This window comes from Gobius niger (genome assembly GCF_951799975.1).
Source record: "Gobius niger genome assembly, chromosome: 4".
In the NCBI taxonomy this organism is placed as follows: domain Eukaryota; kingdom Metazoa; phylum Chordata; class Actinopteri; order Gobiiformes; family Gobiidae; genus Gobius; species Gobius niger.
In genome coordinates, this window is record NC_136855.1 from 2,525,662 (window position 1) to 2,545,260 (window position 19,599).

Below are 19,599 nucleotides of genomic sequence, written 5' to 3' on the forward strand. Positions count from 1 at the left end.
TAAATTCAAGGGCAGGGCGTTCCACAGTTTGACTCCGCTTCTGGGTTGTTCTGGCAAAAGGGAGAGTAAAGTGAAGTTTTCTACCACTGGATGCATCGGCGTTGAATACAAACATCAATTGTACAGATTGAGGCAATCGAAAAAATCTGTAATTTAATGAGATCTTGTAATTTTAATAGTTTTGATTTTATAACAGTGGATTTGTATGTTCTCTACTATGCGTTTTATTTATTATTCTTACAGCTTTTTTTTGTATTTTTATCAGCGGTTGAATTGTAGTTTATGTGTTTCCCCAAACGTCTGAGCAATAAAGTAAGTGAGGAAGTATTAAAGTGCAGTATAAGACCCTTATAGATTCATGATTTAAAAAATATTTTACTTTGTGAAGAACAGCAATGTTTCTACATAATTTATTTCTAATACTGTGGACATGAGATTTCCAATTTAATTTTTCATCCAGTGTCACACCCAAAAACTTCAGTTCAGATACTCTTTCAATATGTCTTCCATTTAAAGACAGCTGGATATCCACGTATATTATAGTCTGGCTGTTTTATTCACTGAGTCATGTCTGTATATTAGAGTCTGGCTGTTTTCTTCACTCACTCATGTCTGTATATTATAGTCTGGCTGTTTTATTCACTCAGTCATGTCTGTATATTAGAGTCTGGCTGTTTTATTCACTGAGTCATGTCTGTATATTATAGTCTGGCTGTTTTATTCACTCAGTCATGTCTGTATATTAGAGTCTGGCTGTTTTATTCACTCAGTCATGTCTGTATATTATAGTCTGGCTGTTTTCTTCACTCAGTCATGTCTGTATATTATAGTCTGGCTGTTTTCTTCACTCAGTCATGTCTGTATATTATAGTCTGGCTGTTTTATTCACTCAGTCATGTCTGTATATTATAGTCTGGCTGTTTTCTTCACTCACTCATGTCTGTATATTAGAGTCTGGCTGTTTTCTTCACTCAGTCATGTCTGTATATTATAGTCTGGCTGTTTTATTCACTCAGTCATGTCTGTATATTAGAGTCTGGCTGTTTTATTCACAGAGTCATGTCTGTATATTATAGTCTGGCTGTTTTATTCACTCAGTCATGTCTGTATATTAGAGTCTGGCTGTTTTCTTCACTCAGTCATGTCTGTATATTATAGTCTGGCTGTTTTATTCACTCAGTCATGTCTGTATATTAGAGTCTGGCTGTTTTATTCACTGAGTCATGTCTGTATATTATAGTCTGGCTGTTTTATTCACTCAGTCATGTCTGTATATTAGAGTCTGGCTGTTTTATTCACTCAGTCATGTCTGTATATTAGAGTCTGGCTGTTTTATTCACTCAGTCATGTCTGTATATTAGAGTCTGGCTGTTTAGCTGGGGAACAGCTCCCTCTGGCGGTGGTCTCTGGAGGAGCAGCTGGTTCATGTCCGGTTTGCGGGCGGCGGTGTTGTCACAGTTCGGGAGGATCTGAAGAGCAGAAAAGCAGAATAACGCGCTCGGATCCAGAGGTGAGGCCTGAAACTCTTTACACTCCGTTTGTGAACATGCTTCACCACTTCTGGCTCCATTTGGCTCCATTTTCAATCAAGTGTTGACGGGTTTAGTCCTGGTTTGTTTTAGAACTGCGTGGCAGTGAAAGTGAAAGTAAATGGAGAAACTTTAAGAGAGTATTAAGTAAATAAGCGGTAAGTCTTTGTGTTGGGAAATGTTTTCTACACTAGGCCCTAATGCAGCGCTGATGACCAGCCTCTCCTAAAAGAAGCAGTCACAGTTACATGTCTTAAAGTTAAAGTATTTATGTCCGTGGTTCACAGCAGTGACTCTAAAGCCGCAGTGAAGTTTATGAATAATAAAGCCATAAACATTTAGGGCTGGTCTTTGGCGTTTGACCTGGTCCAGGTTTTTGATCTGGGGCATTTCCTCCAGCAGAATCACCGCGCGCCGCTGCAGCCTCTTCAAACCACGGTGATTAAAGCTGCAAAGCGGAGCGGCTGCAGATCCACAACAGCGGATACACGCCCCTCTCATTACAGAGGCTGAAAGTGACGCCCGCGCTGCTTATGCGGCGAGTTACGCGTGCGCAGATACGCATGACGTATTGGGCCATTATAAAATTATCGACCAAATCATGTCCCAGATGTGAATAGCTAATAAAATAACAACATTTAATAGAACCTCCACACATCTTTGCATAATCTTTATATATATAATAGTATATATATCATAACAAAATGAGGCCAAAACTTTGCGTAGCCGCTCCTCTGCGCCAAAGTTGGTATTTATAGAAAACAAACTGAACGTGAAACATTGCGCTGCTCCACACAAACTAAAGAGCTGCCGTACGAGGTCCGCACTTTTCAAAACATTGCTGAGAGACGGGAGAGCAGAGACAGGACTGGTTTGAGGAAGTCAAGTTTGGTTTGGTTTGAAATGGTTTGAATTTACTTTCTTCAGCAATGACAAAGATTAGAATGAAATAAGCAACTTATCATGATGTTTGTGAATATTGGTGCGCACATACGTGCACGCTTGTACCCGTGCACGCTCGTACCCGTGCACGTATGCGCACTGGTACTAAAGTCTTTTAAACGGGAAGCAGAAATTATCCCGCTGTCCTGTGCTTTGAGTCATCTCTGGACATAAGTCTGACCAACTGGGTTTAGGTCCAGAGCTCTGGTCACATGACCTTCAGACGAGGCCGTCTTTACGCAGTGTGAACCGGCACCACGGCTCCACTGCCCACGCCCTCCTGAGACACCACCACTGACCTCTCCTCACTCACACCACCCGGACACTGACCTCTCCTCACTCACTCCACCCGGACAGTGACCTCTCCGCACTCACTCCACCCGGACAGTGACCTCTCCTCACTCACACCACCCGGACACTGACCTCTCCTCACTCACTCCACCCGGACACTGACCTCTCCACACTCACTCCACCCGGACACTGACCTCTCCACACTCACTCCACCCGGACACTGACCTCTCCGCACTCACTCCACCCGGACACTGACCTCTCCTCACTCACTCCACCCGGACACTGACCTCTCCTCACTCACTCCACCCGGACACTGACCTCTCCACACTCACTCCACCCGGACACTGACCTCTCCACACTCACTCCACCCGGACACTGACCTCACCTCACTCACTCCACCCGGACACTGACCTCTCCGCACTCACTCCACCCGGACAGTGACCTCTCCTCACTCACTCCACCCGGACACTGACCTGTCCTCACTCACACCACCCGGACACTGACCTCACCTCACTCACTCCACCCGGACACTGACCTCTCCTCACTCACTCCACCCGGACACTGACCTCTCCTCACTCACTCCACCCGGACAGTGACCTCTCCGCACTCACTCCACCCGGACACTGACCTCTCCTCACTCACTCCACCCGGACAGTGACCTCTCCGCACTCACTCCACCCGGACAGTGACCTCTCCACACTCACTCCACCCGGACACTGACCTGTCCTCACTCACACCACCCGGACACTGACCTCACCACACTCACTCCACCCGGACACTGACTTCACCACACTCACTCCACCCGGACACTGACATCTCCTCACTCACTCCACCCGGACACTGACCTCTCCTCACTCACTCCACCCGGACACTGACTTCACCACACTCACTCCACCCGGACACTGACCTCTCCTCACTCACTCCACCCGGACACTGACCTCTCCTCACTCACTCCACCCGGACACTGACCTCTCCACACTCACTCCACCCAGACACTGACCTCACCACACTCACTCCACCCGGACACTGACCTCTCCTCACTCACTCCACCCGGACACTGACCTCTCCTCACTCACTCACTCCACCCGGACACTGACCTCTCCTCACTCACTCCACCCGGACACTGACCTCTCCTCACTCACTCCACCCGGACACTGACCTCTCCACACTCACTCCACCCGGACACTGACCTCACCTCACTCACTCCACCCGGACACTGACCTGTCCTCACTCACTCCACCCGGACACTGACCTCTCCTCACTCACTCCACCCGGACACTGACCTCTCCTCACTCACTCCACCCGGACAGACCTGCTGCTTCATCCTACACAGAACATGACCTAATGTACAGCGTGTGCAGTTTGGAGTTTGGAGTTTGACTGAAATGCTCCACAGTTTATCGTGTTTTATTGGCAAATCCAAATCTTGCTATTGGCAAATCTATCCGACACTTAAGGCTCTTCTTAACGTTCTAAACGTGTGTTTTGAAAAGTTTTATTGATGGAATATGTAGAAAGATGCCAATACGTGTGATCAGAGAAGCAGAGTTCACTCTTCATTAAATCTCCTCTCCGCTCGAGCTGCGGCAGCATCAGCTCCTCCCTCTCTGCACCTCCCTCTCAGCTCCTCCCTCTCAGCCCCTCCCTCTCAGCTCCTCCCTCTCAGCTCCTCCCTCTCTGCTCCTCCCTCTCAGCCCCTCCCTCTCTGCACCTCCCTCTCTACACCTCCCTCTCTACACCTCCCTCTCTACACCTCCCTCTCTACACCTCCCTCTCTGCACCTCGCCTTCGGTAAAACCCACTCATTATCGCCTCATGTTTAGGGAAATCTCATTCATAAGTCACTTTGCATTGCCTTTTATGGTCAAATGGAGGCGGGCAGAGGGCGTGCCGTGAGGTCCGCAGCTTCCTGCTCCAGCGTACCGGCGCATACGCAGGGTTTTATAGATCGGAAACAAACTTTGCGTACAGAATTTTGCGTTACTTTCCTACGCACTTTCAAAGTCAGAGTCTCACGCACAGTTTGATAAATGAGGCCCCAGAACTTTAGTCCAGGTTTGAGAACAACAGCACAATTGTTCATAAAAAAGCATCAACACAATGAAATCATTTTCAAATCAGGAGTGACAACATGTTTGAAAGAGGATGTTTGGACGGTAAAGGTGAGGCATGAAACTCTGTGAACTCCGTCTGTAAAGATATTTGAACACAGTTGGTGAGGTCAAAGGGCGAGCTCCTCAAACAGGATCAAAAGTGGGAGGAGTTTTGGTGTTTGTGGGACGTGGAGGGACAGACCTGAGGAAGTTAAACAAACACACTTTAACATGTGGTCAGGTCAGCAGGAGACTATAGATGGACAGACTGACATCACATCAACACATATACGACCACATCCTTCAAACCAGACACAGGAGACAAAGACTTCTGTTTATTTGAATGATATTTGTCCAAAAACTAAAGAGAACGTTTGTTTTTGTCCTAATTTGGTTCTGCAAAGCCCCGGTCACTCCTGATCCAGGATGAGTCAAAGTAAGCAGCAGCGGCCTCCAGGGGGCAGCACTGATCCACCGTGAGTGTTTTTATATAAAGAACTTTTCACTTTGTTTCTGTTTGATAATGTTTTTAAACCTGTTCTCCAGGTCTGTGTCCATGAAGAGCAACTGGTCAAAAGAACAAATTATATACTTCAGGAAACGACTAAGAACAGGCTCACAGTAAGACTCTATCTATCTATCTATCTATCTATCTATCTATGGTATCTATGGTATCTATGGTATCTATGGTATCTATGGTATCTATCTATCTATCTATCTATCTATCTATCTATCTATCTATCTATCTATCTATCTATCTATCTATCTATCTATCTATCTATCTATCTATCTATCTATCTATCTATCTATCTATCTATCTATCTATCCATCTTCAGTGTATGTGTTACATGTGAGTCTTGTGACATGAACAATAATGATTATAATAATGCCATTTGTAACAATTGAACAGAATCATGATAAATATGATAAAAGAGTGATCCTTTGAGGACCCGTTAAGAGGCCGAACCAAGAGGCCGTTTGGACGGATACAAACCACATGTGTCTTTAAGGCTCTGGTCCACATTTGTTTGGACCTGTTTCCTCTGGACAATCATACACAGAGTTCCTGTTTGGTTCTGTGTGAAGCTGTGACTGTGCTGCTGTTTTCCAGGTCAGGAGGCAGTGGTCTGTCTTTGAAAAGTGACCACTCAAAATGTGAACCTCCAGACTTTGAGGAGCCAGGACCTGACTCAGGGTAAGACCTTCAGTTTCTCTGTATTTAGAGACAAATGTATTAGTATGAACTGATCTCACCTGAAACACAGCAACAAAGAACATTACATAAATCAATAAGTTCTATCTAATGCTGAAATATGAAACAAATATTCACAGAGTTAATGGGAAACATAAAGGTTTGTCTTTTTAACAAGAGAAAAACACTAGAAACGTGCAGCATGTTTATAATAAAAAACAGTAGAGAATGAAGATTAGAAATGTGATTAAGAGCCAACACACAATACAGTTTATGATAAATATATTCTGTTTTATATAATCTGTTTTTCCTCCAGTGAAGTGACAGATGTTGAGTGTGACATAGTTTTAATATTTATCCCACAGAGATGAGCGCCTCGAAGGTCTCAGTGCGGAGTGTGACCTGGACGCTGTTTTCAGGGTCTGTACCAGAACCTCCTTCTCCTCAGGCCTCTGTCTGTCCAGACCTCATGTGTCTCAAACTCATCTGTCGCCTTTTACTGAACATTCAGACGATCACTGATGTACAGGCACAGTGTGACGTGATGGTTCTTTGCTCTATTTCTGTTACAGCGACTGGAGGAGGATGTTCTGACCTTTGTCAAAGAGGAACTGAGGAGATTCCACAGGCTGCTGGCCTCAGAGCATCCAGAGAGGTCAGAGAGGAGCCCAGAGAGGAGATCAGAGAGGAGATCAGAGAGGAGCTCAGAGAGGAGATCAGAGAGGAGCCCAGAGGGGAGATCAGAGAGGAGATCAGAGAGGAGCTCAGAGAGGAGATCAGAGAGGAGCCCAGAGAGGAGATCAGAGAGGAGATCAGAGAGGAGATCAGAGAGAAGATCAGAGAGAAGATCAGAGAGGAGATCAGAGAGGAGATCAGAGAGAAGATCAGAGAGGAGCCCAGAGAGGAGATCAGAGAGGAGCCCAGAGAGGAGATCAGAGAGGATATCAGAGAGGAGATCAGAGAGGAGCTCAGAGAGGAGCTCAGAGAGGAGATCAGAGAGGAGCCCAGAGAGGAGCCCAGAGAGGAGCCCAGAGAGGAGCTCAGAGAGGAGCCCAGAGAGGTGCCCAGAGAGGAGCTCAGTGAGGAGCTCAGAGAGGAGGTCAGAGAGGAGGTCAGAGAGGAGCTCAGAGAGGAGCTCAGAGAGGAGATCAGAGAGGAGCACAGAGAGGAGCCCAGAGAGGGGATCAGAGAGGAGATCAGAGAGGAGATCAGAGAGGAGCCCAGAGAGGAGATCAGAGAGGAGCTCAGAGAGTAAGGAGGAGCTGAGCTGCAGAGAGGCTGTGCTGAACATCACCCTGGACTTCCTGAGGAGGATGAAGAAGGAGCATCTGGCCCAGCATCTGCAGAACTGTAAGAACTCTGTCTGAAGATTTAAACAGATTTCACTCTCTGCGATTATTGGAAATATTTTGACACAATTTTTGGTCACATTTTTTTAAATCAGGCTGAATTTTAGCTTCACTGTGCGTCTCTGTGAGTCGTGTCAGGGTGTTTTGCAATTACCTTCTAACAACTGGGGTTACAAAATTCTAAAGTGTTCAATGGGAATTAATGGGAATTCACAGAAATATGCCGGAATTGGAAAATGATGTTTGGCAAATGGTCATCAGGCCTAAATCGCTTCACAGCAAGGAAGCAGTAACCCATTCATACACCAATGTACGCAGACACTGGAGGCAAGGTGGGTGAAGTGTCTGGCCCAAGGACACAACGACAGTGGGCACCTTCAACCTTCTGTTCACGACACAGAAGGTTGGAGGTACAGTACGACCCAGAAAATTTAGGCGGAAGTTAATCATTCATGGGAATAAACAGGGAATTAACACAACTGAAGGCTTCTTCAACACGGACAGATATAAACTGGAGCAAACAAATCTGACTGAATAGTCATACACTTAAACATCTGTCATAGAAGATGGAAAGTCTCTCAGAAGCCATCACTGGCATAATCGACCTCAAGGGTTTGAAGAGAACAGTGTCTTAGGTGATCGGTAAAGCGTGAGCAGTGTTGCAGTCGCTGTATCGGACTGTTGTGGTGAAGAGGGAGCTGAGTCTGGACAAAGCTCTCGATTTACTGATCGATCTACGTTCCTACTCTCGCCTGTGGTCATGAGATCTTTTGGTAATGACCGAAAGGGCAAGACTGCGGATACGTGCGGCCAAAGTGAGTTTCCTTCACAGGGGGGTGGGTGCGCCCTCAGAGATAGGGTGAGGAGCTCAGTCACCCGGGAGGAGCTCGTAGTAGAGCCGCTGCTCCTTCACACTGAAAGGAACAGCTGAGGTGGTTCATGCATCTGTTTCGGATGCTTCCTGGTCGCCTCCTTCAGGAGGTGTTCAGGGTTTGTCCTGTTGGGAGGAGGCCCGTGGAAAGACCCAGGACTTACTGGAAGGATGATGTCTCTGTGGCCTGGTGTCGCCTCAGGATCCTCCAGAACAGCTGGAGGAAGTATCTGGGCATGTCTGCTCAGACTGTTACCTAGACCCGAATAAAGCAGATGAAAATGGAAGGCTGGATAATTTCCATTTGTTGCAGAAGTTCACCTCACACCAACACAGCATTTGTTTAAGTGTCTAAAGATCCAACATAACTGCAGTTCTCAGTATAACGCGTCGTTCAGTCACTGGTTCTCGTCACAGTCGATCTGCTGATCTTTGGTCTGATGTGTTTTCTTACAGGTCACATTTCTCCAGTTCAGAATAAATTGAAGAGTCGTCTGCAGCAGAAGTTCAGTCATCTGTGTGAAGGCGTGGCTAAAGCAGGAGACCACGCCCCCCTGAAGCAGATCTACACAGAGCTGTACATCACAGAGGGAGGGGCCTCAGACGTCAACCAGGAACACGAGGTCAGACACATGGAGACCGCCTCCAGACCAGCTGCTGATGAGACCAGCATCACCTGTGAAGACATGTTTAAACAACGACCTGAGTCTGAAGAGCCAATCAGGACACTGCTGACGAAGGGCGTGGCTGGTGTGGGGAAAACAGTGCTGACTCAGAAGTTCAGTCTGGACTGGGCTGAAGGCAGAGCCCACCAGGACGTCCAGCTGCTGTTCCCCTTCACTTTCAGAGAGCTCAATGTGCTCCAAGGCTCAGAGTTCAGCCTGGTGGAGCTGATCCATCACTTCTTCAGTCAAACCAAAGATCTCAGCAGCTTTAAGTTCGTCCAGCTGCTCTTCATCTTTGACGGTCTGGACGAGTGCAGACTTCCTCTGGACTTCAGCCGGACCCGGGTCCTGACGGAGCCCACAGAGAGCGCCTCAGTGGAGGAGCTGCTGGTGAACCTCATCAGGGGGGACCTGCTTCCCTCCGCTCGCCTCTGGATAACCACACGCCCAGCGGCGGCCAATCAGATCCCTGCTGAGTGCGTCTCTATGGTGACAGAGGTGCGAGGGTTCACTGACCCACAGAAGGAGCAGTACTTCATGAAGAGGTTCACAGACGAGGCCACAGCCGTCATCTCCCACATCAAGAGCATCCGCAGCCTGTACATCATGTGCTACATCCCAGTCTTCTGCTGGATCCTCTCCACTGTTTTACAGAAGCTCCTGAAGCAAACAGAGAAACCAGAGCTGCCCAAGACTCTGACTGAGATGTACGTCCACTTCCTGGTGGTCCAGGCCAAAGTCAAGAACATCAAGTATCATGAGGGATCAGGAGCAGACCTTCACTGGACCGAAGAGACTATAAAGATGGTGCGGTCTCTGGGAAAACTGGCCTTTGAGCAGCTGCTGAAAGGAAACCTGATCTTCTATAAGAGTGACCTGAGTGAGTGTGGGCTGGACGCTGCAGAGATCGCTCGTTACTCTGGAGTCTTCACAGAGGTCTTTAGAGAAGAACAAGGTCTGTACCAGGACAAGGTCTTCTGCTTCATCCATCTGAGTGTGCAGGAGTTTCTGGCTGCGCTTCACGTCCATCAGACCTTCTACAGCTCTGGGGTCAACCTGCTGTCACCACCACACTCCTCTGAGAGCCCTGAGGCCTTCTACAGCTCTGCTGTGGACCTGGCCTTGCAGAGTCCAAACGGACACCTGGACCTGTTCCTGCGCTTCCTCCTGGGGCTGTCTCAGCCGACCAATCAGAGCCTGCTACCTGGTCTGCTGACGGGGACAGGAAGTGACCAGACCAATCAGGCGACAGTAAAGTACATCAAAGATAAGCTGAATGAAGAGGGTCTGTCTGCAGAGAGGAGCCTGAACCTGTTCCACTGTCTGAACGAACTGAACGACCACAGCCTGATGGAGGACATACAGAAGTTCATGAGATCAGGACGTCTCTCTGGCAGAGACATGTCTCCTGCTCTGTGGTCTGCTCTGTCCTTCCTCCTACTGTCCTCAGACTCAGCCCTGGAGCAGTTTGACCTCAGGAAATACTGTGCCACAGAGAGGGCTCTCCGGAACCTTCTGCCGGTCGTCAAAGCCTCCACCAAAGCCATGTGAGTCAGACTGTGTTTAACACTTGTGTCATTAACTGCGTTTCCATCACTGGACTAAAATGCGCATTTTTAAGTTGCGCATAATTTACGAGTGATGGAAACACCAAATTTCGCATTTAAACTCTTAATTCGCATAAAAAGTTTATCCGCTCGCTTGAGGTGGTTTTTGATATGTGCGCATAACTGTTGATGCGTATTTTGCGAGATGGAAACGCAGTTTGTCGAATAAATGTCATGAAGCGAATAAACAGACGCTGGTGCTAGCGTCGTTTCCATGGTAACATGGCTGCTTATGCTGGGTTTAACGCGCCTTAATGGGATTCTTAACAAAACGCATCAGTTCGTGACATGACACGATTCACCCTCTGTTCGTGGAGTTCGCAGCGGAGCGTGTCCTTTCGTGATGAGGAGTGGCGCTTCGTAATTCAGCGTGAGGGCATTCGTAGAGCATTCGTACAGCATTCGTTGAGCAGAATCACTGTTTTTCACGCACAAAATTGATGGAAACACACGCTACGCCGAAAAGTACTTTTTTGGACCTGCAGCAGCAAAAGGAAAGTCACACACACTCGGCCAGTCCGCGCTCCAGGCCCGGGACAGCACCTGCCGCCGCCGCTCCTCAGGTGCTTTTCCTCCTCCTGCGGTCGTTCCTCCTGATGTTTGGGAGCCAGTTCCTGCCACCCCTGTTGCCCCCCCGCTGGAGAACCCCACTGTTATATATTTGTCACGATTTTCCCCGCGTTTGTGGGGAAAAAGGGACAGTAAGAAGTGCGCCTTTCTCGCGGTCCCTGAATGCATCTCCCACGCTGCCTCCACTGACCAAAACAACAGCGCGTGGTTGCAGCAGCTACACCATGGAGAAGTTAAGGCTTATTTACAACCTTAGACATGTAAAACAAGCGGTGATGGGCGCGGGGCAGGTGAAGACAGGCCTGTGTTTGTGGATTATGAAGTTTTTCCAACTGGAGCTGAGGACTGACCAGACGAGTGAGAATCATGGATAAAGAGGTTTAAGAGCAGCAAGTTCTCCGACGGATCCTCAGAAGATCGAGTGCACAGTGAGTGTAGTGTTTTTATGCTTATTCTGTGGAGTAAAGTCAGCCCAAGTCGTGGAGCTATTGAGCCCAACGAGTCAGGGGCGCACGGCGGAGCGAGACGTCCCTGCTCCGCCTCCACCCCGGTGTGCGCAGCAGCGATCTTGTCCACATTCGCCCAATTCTTGACAGATTTTTGACAGAACGCGACAATTCCCAATAATACGCAGCAGCACGTAACAGTGCGGGACGCATATTCGTGACCGTGCGCAATAATTCGTGCCATTAGGCTAATCGTAACACGCAGTAACAGGTCGCAACAGTTCGTGGCGGCGCGTGAAACCTCTACCCCCAAATCAGCCACATTCGTAATCCTCACATTCGTGACTTGTCGCCGTTATGTGTAAACCCAGCATAAGAAGGACAGGTTTGTGTGGACAGAGGATGAGATTGTGGCCCAGTCTCCATCTTTGGCTCTGGTTTGCCATAGTTACAACAGTGCCGTTATTCGCTAGAACAGCTTGATGGAAACACGTAAAATTCGCATCTGTTATACGCTTTGCTTTAGCGCATTTTGAAAAGATTCGCATTTTGTTTGATGGAAACGCAGTTATTGTCACCAGTAGAAAATGGTCAACAACGCCACCTAGTGTTGATTTAAAAGAGGTTAATAACAGGTTTAGAAGGTTCTTATTGAAAGACACGAGGTTTAACAAAATGTTTTTGTTCAAATACCTTATGCGTTTCGACGGACTGGAATTACTTCCGTCAGAGACGTCTCAAACTTGCATGATGTGTCTCTTATCAGATGTTCTTCCCAGGCATAGATACAGACAGCATCGCGTCATAGAAGGGGGCGTGGCCTCACCGAGGGGGAAAACAGAATCTTTTTTCACTCTTTTTAGCCATTTTCTGGAGAAATATAAACTTACTCAGGACATACAAATAAAGTCAAGTCTAAATCGGGTCCTGTGGATGTTATAGCTATAACAAAATGACTAAAGAGTAAAGTAGTTCTTAGAGCCTTTATTAACACAAGAGGACAGCGTGATGACAGTCGTAGAGACTCGAGACTCTGCCAGTTTGAGTCAGTCAACCTTACATTGCACAGGGGACAGTTTTATTGTCCTACAACAAAACATTTGAACCTGAAGGACACTGCACGGACATCCAGCACTAAATACTAATATGTAAGCTTACAACTGCATTTTCCTGATTATCAATGACCTTTGTCACTCAGGTTAGCAGAAGGCCAACTCAGGTCATCAAGAAGGTCACATACCTAATTCTATGACATTGTAAACCAGGCAGTTGCTCTCACACGTACAGCTAAAAGAACAGTTTATACTATTTTAAAGATATATACATAAGAAAGTCTTCAGTCCATGTGGATGTTTATTCACAGCAGATTGTTCAGTAGAAGCGGAAAAAAACGGCAGTCATAGCTAGCATGAACGTTAGCGTGATGTTAACATGAAACATCATGTTAGCATTTTCCGTGATGCCCCACTGAGTAAAGCTGCGTACAGACCACACGCTTTTCAGGCGTCAAAAACGAGCCTAAAACCCGTAGTTATAGGTTTGTGCTTACCTGAAGTCAGACGCTTGTCACAAATGTCAGCGACGCTCTGGCCGCACATCAGCGTGTGTTCGTAGAGCTTTACAACAGGCATCCTCGAGGCCCAAACACATTCCAGCTCAGATTCAGACATTGATATAAGTTTTCTCGTTTCTCGTCTTTTAATCCTGGTTGTTTAGATAAAGAAACACTGATGTGTGTCTTTGTAAAAGTCCCAGAGCTGCTGTAGCTCCGCTTCACAATGAAGCTAATCCTCGGTGAAAAGCTTCTTGACGCTCCGTTAACCAAGTCTCAGACAGAGCTATAACAGCACATTTATGTTGTAATGTGTTCAAATAATCATGTATTTGAACACAGGCTTCTACAATTCATATGAAGAAGAGAAAATGAACCAGACGTTTCTATATTACTATTAAATTCTGCGTCTGTATAATATTTACAAATATTTGTTTTGCCTCTACATCGTGGCTCTGGTCTCTGATGGTCCTCTCTGTCCTCAGTCTGAGCCTCTGTGGTCTGTCCCAGAGCGTCTGTGCTCCTCTGGCCTCAGTCCTCAGCTCCTCCAGTCTGACTCACCTTGACCTCAGTAACAATGACCTCCAGGACTCAGGAGTGGAGCTGCTGTGTGAGGGACTGAAGAGCGCCCCCTGCAGACTGGAGACTCTCAGGTGAGACGCTCTCATGAAGGACTCTGTCTGTGTCCACATCAGAGGCTAATGCTGTGTGTCTTTAGTCTGTCTGGATGTTTGGTCACAGAGAGGGGCGGGGCTTCTCTGGCCACAGCTCTAAGCTCCGCCTCCCCCCATCTAAGAGAGTTAGACCTGAGCTACAACCATCCAGGAGCCTCCACCGAGCTGCTGACGGCTCTACAGGCCCCACACGGGCCCCTGCAGACACTGAGGTGAGGCCTGGTCCTGGTCCTGGTCCTGGTCCTGGTCCTGGTCCTGGTCCTGGTCCTGGTCGACAGTAAACTGGACTTGTGTGTTTCAGGCTGGATCCTGCTGGAGAACGGTGGATGGTTCCAGGTCTAAGAAAATGTGAGTCTGATTCATTCACAACATGAGAAACACTCACCTCCGAGTGTTCAGCCTCAGATACAAGTGTGGCCGGTTCTCAACACTCATGAACATATACATGGTTTCATTTGTATATTGTTTCATATACAAATGAAAACCATATACAAAAATGGTTTGTATATGGAACGAAGAGCGAAGAAAAATGACCAAAATAAATAATGCGACAAACACACTTTGTCACAATGACAAGGGAAAGAAAAATATTTAGTGGTATATGCAGTGATTACTTCAAGACCTTTGTGTCTATTTATTTTTATGTTCAACCTCATTTTTCAGAGACTTGAAACATTCATGCTAACTTGTTTCTAATAGAAGCACAAATCTTCCATTAGCGCTAACATGATTGTGAATGAGCTCCACAGTAAATCTGTAGCTTGGTTGTGGGGTTTGTCCTCCCGCTGCTGCTGGTTCCCTCTCAGCCTGTGGCAGCTTTATTCATGGTCATCAGTCACTACAACAATCCCACCATCAAAATGAAATGTGTGCACGATTAACACTGCAATCTTTGGACATGGGCCGACCAGGGAAGAGTTAAGAAAGTGATTCCATTTGCTTCATGGAGTCATGTGAAAGTAATAATATCAAACTCAGACGTAGGCAATTTCACACTAAAATGTTAATCCTTGTTCAATGAAGGTTCTTGAGTCGTCGTCTGGACTCTGTAGTTTTAAGTGTCGAACGTTTCGCCTCTTCATCCAAAAGGCTTCGTCAGCGACACTAAAGTTTCAGCTCAGCCCGCAGCCCCTCCTCTTTGGTCTTGCCCTCTGCACTGGTGGGCACCTCTGTAGCCCTATGTCTGAGCCCTAGTTTGTGCTGGAGTGGATGGTTTGAGTCAAACATCAAATATCAAACCCAGGAATCAAACCCACTCACTGGCTCAGATATGTGGACGACACGTGGATCAAAAAAACAATGAGACGGCACATCAGCAACAACAGAACAATAATCTACAGTGATCAGCTTTGAAGAGTTCAGGACACATCGATACTCTGGAGTGAGCAGGTGGTTAGAGACGCTCTGCTTCAGAGGTGTTTCCTCACAGGTGAGAGTAACGGTAGTTTCTGGGGAGGAGCCGGGCCTACCCCAACTCCTCCCTTTGGTCTTTATCTGGGCTGCGAGCTGAACGGAACCTTAGTTCGCTGACGAAGCCTTTTGGATGAAGAGGCGAAACGTTCGAGACTCAACCACTGAGTACAGAAGACGACCTGAATACCTTCACTGAGTATCTCTGGGTAAGTTGAAAGTCGGACTCACGTTAACTTCACGAGTGATTCCCCCAACTTCTCTCACAGTGACGGGGACAGAGACAGTGTCCGCTACTGCGTACATGCGGAGTGATATGAAAGACCTGTATTACAAGCACCAACTCCGTTGCCATTGGCAGCGGTCAGTATTTTTTTCAGAGGTCCTATATCAGGAAATAATGACCGGTAGAACGTTGGAAAATCCCATTCAAATCAATGGAGCTTCTACTTATATTGTGAAGAGCCGAATAATACAGAATAATAATACATGTGTAACAAAAGGCATGGATTTGACTTTTCTAATGTTATTGTACATCAACATGTACAGCACTTCTCCCTGACTTCAACAAAACCATCTTTATCATGACTGTTGGAATCATTAACTTTCAAATGTCAACATTTAGTTTTGAAAGCCAAGTATGAGTCTAAATAAATAATGTTTCTGTCAAATAAATCATTCAAATAACCAAAGGACCTTTTCAGTTCTGAAGTAACACATCTGACACTTGTTATTGAAGGATAGTGATTATCTATTCACTAAATGTTTGATATGATAAGATATAATGACAAAGATCGCTCCAGTATTTACTCATTTGTAATGAAACGACCTGACTTCATATATTAGCCAAACTATTACAGTCATATAAATACACAGTAACAACAGTCACGAACAAACTGTTGGTCTCAAGTTTTCACAACTTTAACCCTTGTGTCGTCCTATGGACATTTTTGTACATTTTGCAACATTTTCTTTTCATTTGACGACCATTTTGTCTGTGCTGCAGCTTGAGACGTGGATTTCTGCACAAAATGTTCTTTTGAGACAAATTTTCTGAATCCAGTGTTTGTTTTTCTCTCAAGTCTTTTATTTCGGAGATCTGCATTTTCCATACGTCGCCCCCTAGTGCTCAAAAATGTACACGCTTTTCAAACTGCTATAAAAAACACATACTTTCATCTTTTTTCAGTTTTTCATAAATCTGAAGAATCACTTCTCACCTTCTCAAAACTCCCAAACATGTTTTTATTTGGGGATTTTAACCCTTTGTTAGTCAGTTTGAAAACAACATAAAAACCTCATTATCTTTATAATAATGAACAGGTCAGAGCTGGACTTTGGTGGATTTTAGGGCCTTGGACGTGTCAAAGATGAGACAAAAATCTATTTGAAGCTTTTGTAGTTTTTCTGTAGTGACAGATTTACAACTTTCCACACGTCGCCCCCTAGTGTACACAAATGTACACGCCTAAAAACAGCCAGAAAATCGACATTTTTACAGATTAGTTTCCACTTCTTTTTGTTTAAATCACATGAACTACTTGAACCTTTTCCAAAACTACCAAACATGTAACGATGTTCTGGATTTTAATCCTTAAAATCCCAGTTTCAAAACTTAAAACTAAAAAAAAACACTTGAGTGTGATTATATTTGTAATAATCACATGTGGAGCTGAGGCTTTGTCTGTTTCCAGAGCCGTGTTTGTGTCACAGATGAAGTGAAATGGATTTGATGCTTTTATAGTTTTTCTGTGTTGGACAATTCTTTATGTGAAAATGGCAGCGGCTGAAACAGCCCCATTGACTTCCATTGTACATGTTTTTCTTTGCTCTTCCAGAGCCGTTTAAAACTTTTTACAATGTCAGCGTTTCATTTGGAAGAAAAGGAGTGAATTTGAACATTTTTACTGAGTTTCATCAGATTGGAGCTCATTCCCATTGTTGCACATGAATAAAATCACTGTATTTTCTCCTATTGAATATAATGGAAATAAGTCATATATAATAATAAATCTCACTGAAATACGGCATAAAATCACTTAATCTGTGACATCAGGGTTTCATTTGGAAGAAAATGAGTGACATTTGACATTTTTACTGTTTTTTATAAATTTCAACTTTTTTGACAGTGTCAAATGCCAGTGTTGTTTCATATTCTACAGTTTGTAAACTCTGTGTTTATGTGCTAACCAGAGCGCGGGGGCGGAGCCTCATTTTTAGTTTTTTTTAGTTAAAATAACCTGGACAAAGAGCTGCAGTCTGGATTTATTCTCGTGTTTCCTCAGGTTCACAAACCTGGGCCTCGTTTTCAAAACCGAGACTTTTCTGCTTCAAAACTAACCACTGATTGTGACGCTCCCACTCAGCTGTTTTGGTGTTGAAGATTTTAAACTGTAAAAATCTTCACACTAAACATTATTGTCGATAAGTCACTTGTTCATTTTAAAAATATTCATATATTTTATAGAAAACACAAAGACAAACAAATCCTGTAGTTTCCCCTGGGCCACAGCTTCAGTATCAGCCGACTGAAGATACAGCATCTGTGTCCAATGTTAGAAAAGTGGAAAATTCTGAAATGCAGAGAAAATGTCAAATTCAGCTCCTTTTCTTCCAAATGAAACGCTGACATCACAGATATGTGACTTTTTTCAATTATTACAGTGAGATTTAAAATGTGAAGTTTTATGTGAGAAAAGTCCAGGTTCTGCCATGGCTCCATTATATCCTAATGGGAAAATAACAGGATTTCATTCATCTGCCGACAACAGGAACAAGGTCCAAACTGAAAAAATACACAAAAAATGTCAAATCTGACTCTTGTTCTTCAAAATGAAATGCTGACATTATTAATGTATGACTTTTATATGGAGACAGGAGAGCAAAGAAAAGTGCAAGTCCTGAATGTCTTTATAATGGAAGTCAATGGAGCCAAGAACATTTAGACAGAAAGAATCGTCACTACAGAAAAACTACAAATGCAGTTAAATCAATATTAGTCCAAACTTTGACACGTCCAAGGCTCTAAACACCATCAAAGCCCCAGCTCTACAATGTTTATTATTCAGAAAATAGACAATAGACAATAACAATAAAACAGGCAACATTAAACTTGAACTTCAGACTGGGTAAAGGGGGCGGGGCCAGAACAACATCCGGGGATTGAACTGTTCTCAGTCTGATGTGAACTTTGACCTGGAACAGTTCTCGGGCCGGCTCTGGTGACGTTTCACGAGTACTCGAGTACACGAGCACAAGAACCAGAAACGGCCTGTGTCTTCACCTCAGCACATGACTTTACTGCACTGATGTCCGCCCCAGGGCAGCTGTGGCTACATAGGTGACCATCAGTGCTTAGTCCCTGCAGCTGTGCTCTTGTTTATTCTTCTGGTTATGATGATTATTGTTCGACTGATTTTGTGCCTCATTTTGGCTTCAGATGGTTCATATCTAACGATGATGATGACATTTATATTCCACTTTAGTCATTATTGTGTTTGTGTTTCTCAGATTACTGTGAACTCACTCTGGACCCAAACACAGCTCACAGAGGACTCGGACTGTCAGAGGACAAACGGACTGTGAAACCAGAGGACAAACCTGAGCCTCCGGATCATGAGGACAGATTCACAGACTGGCCTCAGGTCCTGAGCTCCTCTGGCCTGAGGGGGCGCTGTTACTGGGAGGTGCAGCGCAGAGGAGAGGAGGTTGATATCTCAGTGAGTTACAGAGGAATCAGACGGAGAGGAGACGACAGTCGGTTTGGAGAAAATGATCAGTCCTGGACGATGAGGATCGAGAGGGGACAGAATTATTTCTTACACAATAAGAAAACACAGTTAGATGTTTCCTCATTGAGGACTTCCTTTAAATCCTCCTCCTTCCTTCGGACTGCAGCTGAAAACGCTGCACACCTGCTCTTTCCATCCGGTCGAGTGGGTCATGTTGGTGTGTTCCTGGACTCTGAGGCTGGAGCTCTGTCCTTCTATGGCGTCAGCTCTGATGGAAAACTGTCCCACCTCCACACCTTCATCAGCTCCTTCACTGAGCCTCTGTTCCCAGGGTTTGGACTGAGGTTTGGACTGACAGGGTTTGGACTGACAGGGTTTAGACAGCCAGGGTTTGGGGTGTCTGTGTCTCTGGTGAATGTGTAAACAGGAAGGACACGGCGCCCCCTGGAGGACTGACTCATTCTGCTTTGGTTTTATTCTTAATGAATGATTTGAATGTCTCTCTCTGACTGTGGGTTCATAAAGTCTGATCTTCTCCTGTATTTTCTTCCATATCTCAGAGTTTAAATGCAGAGTTAAATGCTGCTGGTCAATAGAATCGTACTGGATCATATTTGACATGAACTGAAGCCGGTGCACTCTCAAAGATGAAGGATGTCGTCTACGGCATCATCAGA

At 45.6% G+C, this 19,599-nt stretch overlaps 1 protein-coding gene across 1 annotated transcript in view; it reads left to right on the top strand.

The window, feature by feature from the left end:
* LOC306962383 (NACHT, LRR and PYD domains-containing protein 3-like) overlaps window positions 1-19,345 on the top strand; it is a gene marked incomplete at its 3' end in the record, with an annotated part of 158,941 nt that extends 139,596 nt beyond the window's left edge. The window contains exons 8-16 of the mRNA XM_079555503.1: window positions 5,967-6,050; window positions 6,413-6,467; window positions 6,620-6,702; window positions 7,276-7,397; window positions 8,724-10,479; window positions 13,593-13,760; window positions 13,826-13,993; window positions 14,083-14,129; window positions 18,702-19,345. Of these exons, the coding sequence (XP_079411629.1) occupies window positions 5,967-6,050; window positions 6,413-6,467; window positions 6,620-6,702; window positions 7,276-7,397; window positions 8,724-10,479; window positions 13,593-13,760; window positions 13,826-13,993; window positions 14,083-14,129; window positions 18,702-19,345 (3,127 nt within the window). The remainder of the gene's footprint in view (window positions 1-5,966; window positions 6,051-6,412; window positions 6,468-6,619; window positions 6,703-7,275; window positions 7,398-8,723; window positions 10,480-13,592; window positions 13,761-13,825; window positions 13,994-14,082; window positions 14,130-18,701) is intronic.
* Between the last annotated feature and the right edge of the window lie 254 nt (window positions 19,346-19,599).